The 12,638-nt window shown below is 32.9% G+C and overlaps 1 protein-coding gene across 4 annotated transcripts in view; it reads left to right on the forward strand.

Moving 5' to 3' along the window:
- DPYD (dihydropyrimidine dehydrogenase) overlaps positions 1-12,638 on the forward strand; it is a 793,145-nt gene that overhangs the window by 405,568 nt on the left and 374,939 nt on the right. For all 4 annotated transcript variants that reach the window (XM_072754539.1, XM_072754541.1, XM_072754540.1 and 1 more), the window contains one exon: positions 6,196-6,411. In XM_072754539.1, coding sequence (XP_072610640.1) covers positions 6,196-6,411 — 216 coding nt within the window. The remainder of the gene's footprint in view (positions 1-6,195; positions 6,412-12,638) is intronic.

A 12,638-nucleotide genomic window follows, 5' to 3' on the forward strand; every position in this document is an offset into this window, starting at 1 on the left:
AAATAACTGAGCTGGACCTATAGAATAGCAACCATTCTGCATAAAGAATCAGAGGAAGCCAGTTGGCAGAGACAAGAATAAACCAGATGTGCATAGAAGAGTAGAGAAAGAGAGAGAGAGATTATGTGGCTTTCCATGAAGATTCACAGCCTTTCCTAGAGGCTTAACATTCCTGAGTTTCATGAGATACTTCTGTACCCTTGTTCTTCATAGCCATCTGAGGCTGGTCTCTACTGCTAGCCAGGAGTTAAAAATCACGTGGGGCAGAAAAATGTTTCATTTTAAGCTAGATCCTGCCAAAATTGTGAGGTCAGTAAATGTTTATGTCACTTTATGTGCCTGATATAGGATGCATATACTCACCGTGGAACTTAATTGATGAGAGTAGTTATTTACTATTGCATTAAATAACTCTTTTTAGTGCTTTTGCTAAACTCAACAGTCCTCCAATGGTAAAAGTTGAATGTTACTCTAGATTTGAATCATAGAGAAATGGAATATATATCTTGAATACATTCGATGATTATTTCATCTAAATTGACTATCAGCTTACTGAGAATTGATGTAAAAAGGAGACCAAGGCAAGGTCACTAGTGTAATGTATTCGACTAATATTTTGAGCGTCTTTCTGCCAAGTCTTATGCTAGGTGCTGAAATTAAATTAGGTAGGAGACACATACATGTTAACAAACAAAACAGAGAAGGGAACAACTTTGTGTGTAGATAGCCAGTCAAGTTTTGTAGTGAAGATGACAACAGGACTGACTATTGGAAGATTGGTGGAAATTCTCAAGCAGAAAAGTCTGACAGGAAAGGAGAGTTTAGGAAAAGAAATAAAAAAGCAAGTCAAAATGCATAGATACATTAATGATATTTTTTTGTTTATTGGTTAATAACTGGAAATATAAAACGTTGTGAGGGAGTAATAGTAGATGGTATTAGAAAGAATGAAGAGTGGGGAAGAGCCCAGGTCACAGCTAGAGTTATATAATGCTAAAGAGCTGATGCTATATTCTGCAGGTAGTGAAGAGCCTTGAAGGATTTTGTAGGTGAAAATGAAATGAGAAAATTTAAATGTAACCCGTATAAATTTGGGACCTCTCATATGGTTTATGCATGTCATGCAGATAATTTTTTTACATGGAATTTTTAAAATTCTTCACTCAGTCTCCCCTTAAAAAATTCTGAGAGGGAAAAAAAAAACTTTCTAAAAAGTCATCATTAGACATCTCTCTCATTTGCAATGTATCTTAATGCCTGACATGGCTTCTATAAAAGAAATATCATTTTTACCTTACACTCTAAAAATCTACTGGACATCTCACTTTTCCTTAATCTCTATTTTTACCTCCCCACTCTGTCCTCTTCTCAGTTCTTATCAATTTTGCTTCTTGATTCTGTGCGGGCTTTTTTTTTGTTTTGTTTTGTTTTGTTTTTGCTTTTCCTTTAAGTTATTTTGAACAATCAAAGAAATCGTGGTAACGTACATAGTAAAGACAGTTCCTGTTTTAGAAAGGGAAAGGAAGAAGGAGGAAATCACATAAATTCAAATTCTTGTATTTAACTCTTTCAACTATGTTAGCATAGTTCTCCATTTCAGAACATAAAAGGTACATGAGATAATCCAACAAAGGACAATGAGAATTCAAAATAATTGTGAAAAATAGTTATGAAGTTATAAATGTTTAGCCTGGAGAAAAAGATTTGGAAAGAATATGATAGTTCTTTAAAACATATTTGAGGGTTGCCATGTGGAAAAGCCATTTTATTTATCTTTGTCTCTAAGAGAGCAGAGTGGCCTTTAAGTGGCCTATATATATATATATATATATATATATATATATATATGATAATATATAATTATTAAATTATATATAATTTATAATATATATAATTATATATATTAAATTACATATAATTATTAATACTGTAATATATAACACATACACATATTACATATATTTCTAATTCTAATGGAGATATTGATTTGAATAATATATAATCTGATTTGAATAAGATACTGATTTGAATAAGAAATGATCACTGCCCTCAAGAAGCTTATGTTCTGTTTGAAGAGAAAATCATTTGTACAGCCCAGTATGATGACTCCTGAGGTACAGGCATGTTTTAAATTGCAGTAAGAGATGACAGTAAGAAGTATTAGACAAGAATATGGAACTCATTAAGGAAATGCCCCAAGAAGCATATACTTGCATGAATGAACTGAGTTTGGAAAGATGAATAGTAATTTAATGGGTGAGGAAGGACTTGGGTTATATGTTAGGCCTATGTAAATACATTAAATAATGCATGCAGACATGTAGCAGTGTGATGAACTATCTGTGGTTTTAATTTCGTGTGTCAGTTGGTTGGAAGCTTTATTTGCATTCTTCTGTTTGTGAGCTCCAGAGACTTGTCTGTTCTGTTCATCTCTATAATGTCAAGTTCTCAATAAATACCTGCTGAGTAAATACATGAACAAAAATAGTTTAATATGAATGTTAAGAATTATGTCTAAGTTCTTAGGCACTACATTGTGTAAGCAATCAGTATATGCCATGAAAATAAATTTGGTTTCCTGAAGATATGGATAAGTTTTAGCATATTAGTTATTAAATATCTAACCAGATATTTTCAGTGTAATTAAAAAATGATGTAATGTTACTTTTTTATGCCCTGGGAGTAGTCCAGATAAAATTATTTATCTACAGTGGCCAGGGAGTGCTCCAGATTGGGAAATTTTATAGTAAGTGAAGAAGAGAGAGATGGAATGGGAAAGGGTGCAGAGGCAAGATGGTATCAAGTATTTTTGAGGAAGAATGACAGAACCATTTTATTTCTGAGAGATGGCTTAAGGTAGTAGGAGGAAAATTGACCAAAAAACATAGAAAATTGCACATTTTATTCTGGCTTTGCTACTAATTGAATAACTTATAAGTACTTAACCTCCTTTACCCTTAGTTTTCTCTTTATAAAATAAAGCTTTTAAGGTTGATCATCTCTTTGATTGTTCTAGTACTAAATATTTTTATATTTATCTATAGTATTAAATATAGCTGAAAGGGTTGATTTGAAACAACCTGTGGAGGAAGCTTAAGAGTAGTCTATTTACCTTGATCTTCCCTTACTGGTTTTTCATTGATTCTTTTAGAAAAATTGTTTTAGTATGCCTTTAATTCTATTTGTTTCATATAAGTATGTTCAGTGTTGAAAGTATAAAAAATAAAGGGAACAAAAATTTAAAAGTTAAAGGTCATCCCAATCCCAGTTCAGATAACACTAGTTAACATATGGATATTTACTCTTTATGATGGATAAACCTAAAAACATATAGCAATACACATAAATATACTATTATAATAAATATAATTAAATATTTATTTATTTGTTTACTTATTTTTTACTGAAAACTTTTGGACTTACATATAATGTTAACACACTATTTTTTCACTTAGTATAGAATAAATACTCTTTCACGTCGGTACATTTTTTTTTTTTCTTGTATCAGTTTCTGTATCAGTCCGATACCAGTATAACATTCCTTTTTACAGTGGTATTATTGGGGAACTAATCTTCATTGCTCTAGGTTTCTTCTTCCTTTTTTTTTTAAGTTTTTAATTTTAATTCCAGTATAATTAACATAATCTAGGCTGTTTCTTACATCTATCATTTAATAATACTATTGGATGACTGGAAGAACAGTATTGTCTGCAATTGAAAATCTGGGTAACATATTCTTTAGAAGAGAATATGAGAATAAACTTTGAAGCAGTTGAGTTTGAATTAACAGCAAAGCATCCATATCCAAAGGTCTTAAAGTATCTTGGGAATCTGAATTTGGAGGTTATGAATGGGATTTGGGAGGAATTAACCTCATGGTGAGAACTGAAATTTGAAATACTTAAGTTGTCTGAGCAAGGGTACAGAGGTGAACAGGATTTTAAACTTCAGAAAATGAAGCATGCATTGATTGGGCATAAGTAAATTGTGAGTTTGGACAGGCTAGGTTGCTGTAGCACCACACTGTGGTATAAAGTCTTAAAAACATAACAAAAGCCTTTTATGTACGATATGAAAAACAACTGCCTATTACAAGTAGAGATTTTAGATTATATCATGTGTGCATCAGTAGTACTTTTGTAAATAAAAGAAAATACATATTTTATAAGAAGCTGTACTTCTCATTTGAAAGAGTTTTATGTGTGTGTTTATATTTGTTACTGTTTGGTTTGGTTTATATTTTTGTTTTGAAGCATAAGGAAAATCTCGCTAAGTTTGTATCATCATTTCCTTTTTTAGTATTAAGGCAGAAACCTTTTTAAGAATTTCAGAGCAATGCCTTATTTATTTTAAACTACATAAATTAAGAGATGCAAGTTGAACTCACATGTATGTATCCGCCTCTTTGGGCTGTTGCCTAATCAATATAGCTACAATTATAACAAACAAATTCATCTAAGATTGAAGGGATTAGATATTTCAGTATAAAACCTTAAAAAGAGAGGAAAACTAGTAGTGTCATTTACCTCACCTAAATAGATATGGAACCATATGCATTTCTGCTATTAGCGTCAAACACAAACTTGCCTGAAATTTCTAAGATTCCTCAGATATGAAAAATACATCTAGATTTTTCCCAGTGTTGACCAATCCATGGTGTGAGGAAAATCTTCCTTAGTCTAATCTAAATTTGCTTGATTCAGTTTAAACTATGATTACACAGCTGAGAAAATCACATCAAAGGTGTTTTTCCCCTCTTGTACCTCTTTTCAAATTCAGACACACCCACAAATTAACTATTCCCTATATTGTACATCATAGCTTTTGTCTTTGCTAATCTTTTTAACAGTATTACAATTCCACGGGAGGATAGTAGAAATTATGTTCACAACAGGACTGACCAATATTCAGAAATGTGCCTTGAAACCCAGAATGTTCCTGGCAGAAGATGCCTGCCATAGTTGAAAGCTTTGATGTGGTCAGGCATCTCTTTGTAGGTGTTCAAGACACATTAGTCTTTCAATTGACAAGTTTTTGATGCCTTTCTACAGACTAAGTGAACTTTGCTTTGCATTATAAATGGTGGAGGTCCAGAAATAATTTGTATGCAAGTCATGGCAATTTTTATCTACATAAGACACACTCCTGTAAAATTAAAGTTATGCTCAAACAAGTTTTCCTTTGAATGATGGCTCACAAGGGAAAGGAGTTCTTACTTTGGGATTAACTAGCCCTATCCATTTAGTAACCACTTTGGCTTAGAAAATACATCCTTTTAATATTTGCCAGTATTATTTGTCTTTCAGAGATAAACAGAGAGAAAGGGAAGGAGGAAGAAAAGGAAAGAGACAGAGACACTTTATAAACCAAAGGCCTGATGAGATCTTTAATAACCTACCCAGTCAGGAAGAGACAACATTTAGCAAGTACCTATTCTGCTTCAGTGTTCCATGCACTTTGCATAACTGTTTTCATAATGCAAAGTAACATTATTACAGTGTTCCTTTAGCAAAGGTAATTTTCTAGTTGTGAGAGCTAGTTGAAGGTTTTGACATTAACTGTTTTGGTACCAGTTTTATTTCTGAAAAAAAGAATCTCCTCTTGCACATGAGTACATCCCCACTTTCCAAATTAGATGTCTTCCTGTGGTTTATGATCTCCTGCATTTTCCAATACCCCTATGAGGGTAGGAAATTAGGCAACCAGCATTCCTGCTGCTGTACTGAAAACGGTAGAGAAGAAAAAGACATGGTCATATTAGGTGGCTTTCCTAAAATCTCATATAAACAGAAGTGAGACTACTGGAAATTGAATTTAGGCCTCCTGACTTGCTGTTGCCCATATCTCTGAGGACTAAGTACATTTCCACAATTTAAGTGCAAAAAGTCTGGTTTATGGGACCAGGGAGCTAAATTCTGAAATTATTGCCTTTTGTGTTTGAATCTCTGTATGTTTTAAATAATTTTGTTTATTTAATTGATTTTTATTTCTGTTAATAGTCTCTATAATGCCTTTTAAATTAGAAAAAGATGGTATTGTATGAATTTGGTTCATTGTTAACTGACAGTTTTCCTCATCGAAAACAGACCAGTGTGATCTATATTAATTCAAATTCTGTGTTACAGTGATTTTTGTAAAAGATTATATGGAAAAATCAGATATTATACAAGAACGATTATTGACTATTTTTTGCAGTCGCAATATGGAGCTTCAGTTTGTGCCAAGCCTGAGCTGCCCCTCTTTTACACTCCCATCGATCTGGTGGACATCAGCGTGGAGATGGCTGGACTGAAGTTTCTAAATCCTTTCGGTCTTGCGAGTGCAACTCCAGCTACCAGTGCATCAATGATTCGAAGAGCTTTTGAAGCTGGATGGGGTTTTGCCCTGACCAAAACTTTCTCTCTTGATAAGGTAAGTAGATATTTTTGAAGTCATGTTTAAATCTCTATCATGCATTTTAATTAGAGTGTAAATATTATACTGGCAAGATTTTCCTGACCAAAAAATAAGTTATTCAATTACTGGATAAGACTTATCATTACAAGTTGGTTTTTATTCTTTACCACTCTTTCTGTCCCATGGAAGGGCATGTATTTCTCATTTTGTTTTGTCTGGGAAGCATCAAAAATATACATATTATTAAAGTGATTATTTCATTTAATAGTCACAAACTCATGAATCCTTATTTTGACATTAATTATTTTGTGATTTCTGGATATGTGTGAACAAGGACTTATGCTATGCCTGAATTCAAAGTTAGATTATAGATTTGGTCTGTACATAATCCTGGGACCCAGTTCATGTCAAAAAGAATCACTCAGTGTACCTCATTTGTTCTGGTGATAAGATTTGTCTTGAATTTTTATATACAGAAACTTGTTTTTAAAGTATATATACCTGAGTTTAATTTGACATCATGACTTGGTACTTATTTCATAAATGGCCATACTTAGTAGAAAATAAAGGACATATTATGGTTGGAATTAATTCTTTAAACTACACAAAGCATATAAATTCATGTTTTTAAAGTAGAATGAATTATACAATAGAAGGTTGCATCCTTATATGGCTTTGAATTATAAAAGCACAGCAGAATTTAACATTCGTAGACCCTTTATTGATAAAATTTTAAATGCTAAATCTATTGATGTATTTAGTTAGTAACTGGTAGTTAGTAATAATTAATGTATAAGAATGTGTGAATCTAGTGACTGAGAAAAGTGTATCATTATTTAAATCAGCTTTATCCGTAGGCAAAGAAAATAATAGAGAACAAATATGCCCCATTAAGCACATTCTCTTCTTCTTTCTCCTCTTACTAGGATCAATAGCTGGCATTAGTATGACTAAAGCATTACAGCTGTCTTATTCTGACAGCTTTACAAGATGCTATGTGTAAGTGTGATAAAATCTAGAGAATTCTCAAAAGTTAGAAAAACTAGAGCATAAAAAGCATCATAAATGTTTTTATATTTAAGTAGCTAAAAGGAGGTGCTTTTTCAAATAAATTGGCTGAATATTTAGAAATACTTTGGTTAAACAAAGTGTAAAAATAAACAATTTACTAGATTCAGCTTTAGAATACCATTAATTGTTTACAGCTTTGTAGAACATTGATAGTATATTTGTCTTTGTTTCAATTCCTCCTTTAAGAATAACTCGCAAGCTGTAATCAAATGTTTAATCCGTTGAGAAAAACTGAGTCTCTGATACCATTTAATGACTACATTAGTTACACTGTTTTAAAAATTTTATATGCAAACTGAAATAGGTGGCTGATCAGGTATAAGTGAAAAACTGTAGGAAAAAAAGTGTTTGCTTTGAATTTCCTGTTTGCTTGCAAAAAAATTGAATTCTGATTAATCAGAGACATCTGTCTTTACTCTGTTGGTGACATGCATTGATTTGTGATGCTGTCTCTTTCAGTAACCTAGGAGCAGTTGCCTTTATTAGGATCACCAGCAGAAATAAATGTGGAAGCTAACTTCCTTCTAAACCTCCAATTTGAATTTAATCTATCAATTCACAAGTCTGTGATGCTGGTTCAAAGGGAGAGTAAGGAACAAATGCAAATTAAATTTGGCATATAAAACATAATGTTGGGGGTTTTAGGAAGCTCTCGGTTACTTACTTTGATGGTGGATACAACACAATATTTGTACAAAGACTATTTTAAATGTATTTTTGCAGATTATAATGACATAAATAATGATGCCACATTGGGCTTATATAATGCCATTTTCAACAACAATTGTTTCCCATACATGGTTTTGTGAGGTAGTCCGATTGCTGCATTGAAATTTAAGGTTTTTGTTTTGTTTTGTTTTCTTATATTGTCCCTAATTAGTGATTAAACCTGTTGTGAATGTGAAATTGTCTTATGAGCGTCTGTGCTTTCTTACTGATGAAATGTTTTAGCATCCAACTCAGTAGATATAAACATGTTTACCCCACAGCCTCTTACTAAAGGTACCTATTAAAATATTATAGATACTATACATTTGTGTGACATTATAGCATACCAATTTAGATTAGCCTTATTATAATTTATTATGCCAATTCAAGAATCTACTTAAAATGTATTAAAATTCAGAATCTTGACATTTTAAATTTGGATGCTCTCAATATGACAAAGGTTATTCTATGGAGTTTTGTTATCATATGAAATATTAATATTTCACAATACAGTTTTGATGAAGTACAATTTGCCGAGCCTGCATATGATAAAGAAATTAAATGCTTACCAAGGGAGTTCAGTAAAAATTAGAGCCCTGCCTGAACATCTGCTGGAAATTTTATTATCCTGTCCTACTGACAGGGTGGCTCCCTCGTTGTTTTTCTAGATTGACAGCTGAATATTGCACTGATTTCTGCAGCAAATATGTTTAGGTGAACTTTGTTTCCCTTTTTTTATTTTTTTGGGAGTTCGGAACATGCTTTTGATTTTCATCCTATACTTTTTTTATACTCTTGACATTTGTAGATGCCAGATTGAGGTCTAATACGCTGTAGCAAAGATAGACCATTGACTTACAGTGAAATGCCAGTTGATATCTCAGTAAACAGAAATATTATTATTCTTTACTGTGCAGTCTGTATAAAAGCTGTACGTGGTTTCTTTAGGGAGGCAAATGATCAGATTTTTAATGTCAAATATAAAAAGATCTGTGTTTACTTTTGTGTTAAATAACATCAAAGATGGCTTTTATTAACAATGTTCTTCCTTCCCAAATCAGTCTTCCCTGGAATGTCCCAAAATACGTAGATTGCCTTTCTTGAGATTCTGTTTATGTCTTATAAAGATGATATGTAAAATATCATCATAAAATGATATTTAAAATATAATTATAAATTTTTATATATAAATATATATTGCATTCATGTTTAAATTTAAAAAGGTGGGAGAGAAATCAGTGTAAAGCTTAATTAAAGCTAAACTATGACAAACCAGAGAAATGCTCTGTTTAATATTAAAATCATTTAGACTTCACATAAAAGAAACTCATGACCTGTGTCCATATTGTACTGATAGGAAATAGATAAAAATATTTTATTTTTGTTAATTATGTCATAAATTTTGTTTTCTCAAGCCTCTACATTTTATACGCTGCAAATATGTAATCTGTAACTGCGGGTTGCATATATTTTTATCACTGCATAGATAAACTCAGAAGTGTTTATTATTCCAAATCAAATTCAAACCTAAGCAAAAATTCACTTAATTTATAAACTATCTAATATAGATATTAGGATAAACCTGTGATAGATTTTTAGTGAGAAAATATCTTGAATGCATATATTTTGTTTTAATAAGTATCAGATGATTAGATAAATAGGTACACATATAGTGAGTTTTTCAACATAAAATACCAATACTTGAAACTGAGAAGTATTTAAGGTTCTTCCATTCTTTTCTTTGGAACCAAATATCGATAGTGGCTTTTTCCATAAAATATAACCTATACCGCATAATGCTTAGTGTACAGGAAGAGTTTGATAAATGTTTCATAAATATTCGTTGGATAAATGAATCAATAAATGAATAAATAGATTTTTGGCAAAAGCATATTGAGTTTCTTTTTTTTTTCAGTCATATGAACAGACAGTTAACACATGAAAAATTGACTATTCAAGTATTGATCTCAATCAAGGGAGAAAAGGCCAATTTAAAATTTTCATATCCCATGTTGCTTTCTGTAGTGCATCTATACATGTCTGAAAATGAAAATGTCAGTGAAGTTTTAAATGTCTGGGTAGCGTTTCAAGACTTAAGAGTTTTTAAAATATAGGGACTTTTTGAGAAAACAGAATAGGGATTGCACAATTTTAGGAAGGGAGATAAAAATCATCTGACCAATTCTGAAAGCTCATGTGTCAATAGCTATGACGGAATAAATGTAACTTGTTTTTGAGTGCTTTTAGCAACAAGGGATATGCTAGATCTTTATGGCAATGCAGCCTCTCATAGCTATGGGAAACCTCATTTTAGGAATAGCTTTTTTTTTTTAAGATGTTTATTTACTTATTTATTCATGAGACATAGAGAGAGGCAGAGACACAGGCAGAGAGAGAAGCAGGCTCCCTGCCAGGAGCCCGATGGGGGACTCAATCCCAGGACCCCAGGATCATGACCTGAGCCAAAGGCAGATGCTCAACTGCTGAACCACCCAGGCATCCCTAGAATATATTTTTTTACTGACCCCAAATTGGCCTTTCTCATAAGTTCCATCTATTTTTTATAATTCTGCCCTCAGAGATACCATGGAATAAATTAGTCTAACTTCTGAGCATAAATGAATTGTTAATTTTTAAATACGGTGTTGTTGTTGTTGTTCCAAGTAAATAAATACCCTACAGAAAGGCTAGCAAGTGTGGAGAATAAGTGACATCTAGGAAAAGTAACTTTGACCTGAGAGACTCCAGTCTCTGTCCAAAGCTGCTTCTAAATCACTATCTTGCACAAGTTGTTTGATATTATACATTGTTGTTGGAATTTTCATTATTATACACATAATTAACTATCATTTATTGAGTGCTTATAAAATAAGGAGATGCCCAAATGTTTTTCAGTTTTTCTTTGAATCATCATAATATCTCTATTAGATAGTATTAAGTTTTTTTTTTTTCATGCAAAATAGTAGAGTGAGGAAGTTAAACCAATTGCCCAGGACTTAGAACAATGATTCTTTATTTGTTCACAATCTTATACATTGGCAATTTGGCTGAGTTCATGTGGGCAGTTCTGCTTTACATGGTGTCTCTTGGGCTCATTCATGCATTTTCAGTAATTTGGATGCCTAGGAACTGGCAAGATGGCCTCGTTCATACATAGGGACTCTCAACTGGAGTTGCTATCGTTGCTAAGCAGGCTAATTCCTTCTTTCCATCTCTTTATTATCTCACTTGCCTCGTGGTGTCTCATCAAGGAAGCTAGGCTGGGCTTGTTCACAAGGTAGCAGTGCTCCAAGAGGGCAAGCGTGGAAGCTGCAAAGCCTGCGGAGATAAAGACTGAAAAGTCACACACTGTCATTTCCACCATACTCTTGGTTAGAGCAAATTACAAGATACACTACACGTTATATTGCAGACATAGTAAATACTATCTGCTTATTTATGGGAAAAACCGCAAAATCATATCACAGGTGGGCATGCATATAGTATGGAAGGGTGATGACAAGCCATTGTTGCAAACAACTAATTCGCCCTCTGGTCCCAGTAATTCATATCCTCTTACAGGCAAAAGGCATCCACCCCTTTCCAAGGAACCAAAAATGTCATCCGTTGATTGCATTAGGCTCAAAGTTTATGATCTTGTGATCTATATTAAGTTCAGATGGAAACGGCCTTGGTTAGGTTCAACTTGATTTATTCAGGATACTGTGAACTAGAAAGACAAGTTTACTATCCTCTATCCACCCAAAATATAATTATACAGTCCAGAGAACCACAATAGGTAGATATTCTCATTCAGAAATAGGAGAAAAGGAAGGGATTTAGAAATCACTGTCCACAGCAGTTTTAATATCCAGTTGGTCACGTGTTGTCAGAGTCCCTTGCTCTAAGGATAGGGGGTGTTCTTTGAGTAGGACCCCATTCTGCTCCCTGATAATGATTCCCTAACCCATTGTTCCTATCTGCCGTTTGGCTCTGCCCTCCTGGATCTTATACTATCCTCTGAGTTGTGTTTTGTTTCGTTTAGAAATGGCCAGTGATGGCCATTCATGTCAGTTGAATAACTTTTTTTTACCTGTTTCTTGCCATAGAAAGTTAAGAACCCCTATTCTCTTTCTCTTGCCCCTTTTAGTCCTAATTCTTAGTGCTGTCATCAGAAAACTTTATTTAAAACTTTTTTAATCTACTAAGGGCTGACTGCATGCCCTAAAGCCACATTCATAATGTCTCTTTTTGAGACAGATTTTTCTCCATTTTGGGTATGTCTTCCTGCTGTAGCACAATGTCCTTAAGATTCTTAGAATCAATATTGTCTACCTGAGAGAATCTACTAGGACCTGCTTTAAATCTTTCTAAAATCTTAACAAAGGATCACAAAGCAACGCTCTTGATATGATCTTTATCCTAAGATCATTTCTTACTTTGAAAATCTTTTCCTCCCAGGGTAGAAAAAATACTAAGAATAG

Source organism: Vulpes vulpes, chromosome 3 (assembly GCF_048418805.1).
Source record: "Vulpes vulpes isolate BD-2025 chromosome 3, VulVul3, whole genome shotgun sequence".
In the NCBI taxonomy this organism is placed as follows: Eukaryota; Metazoa; Chordata; class Mammalia; order Carnivora; family Canidae; genus Vulpes; species Vulpes vulpes.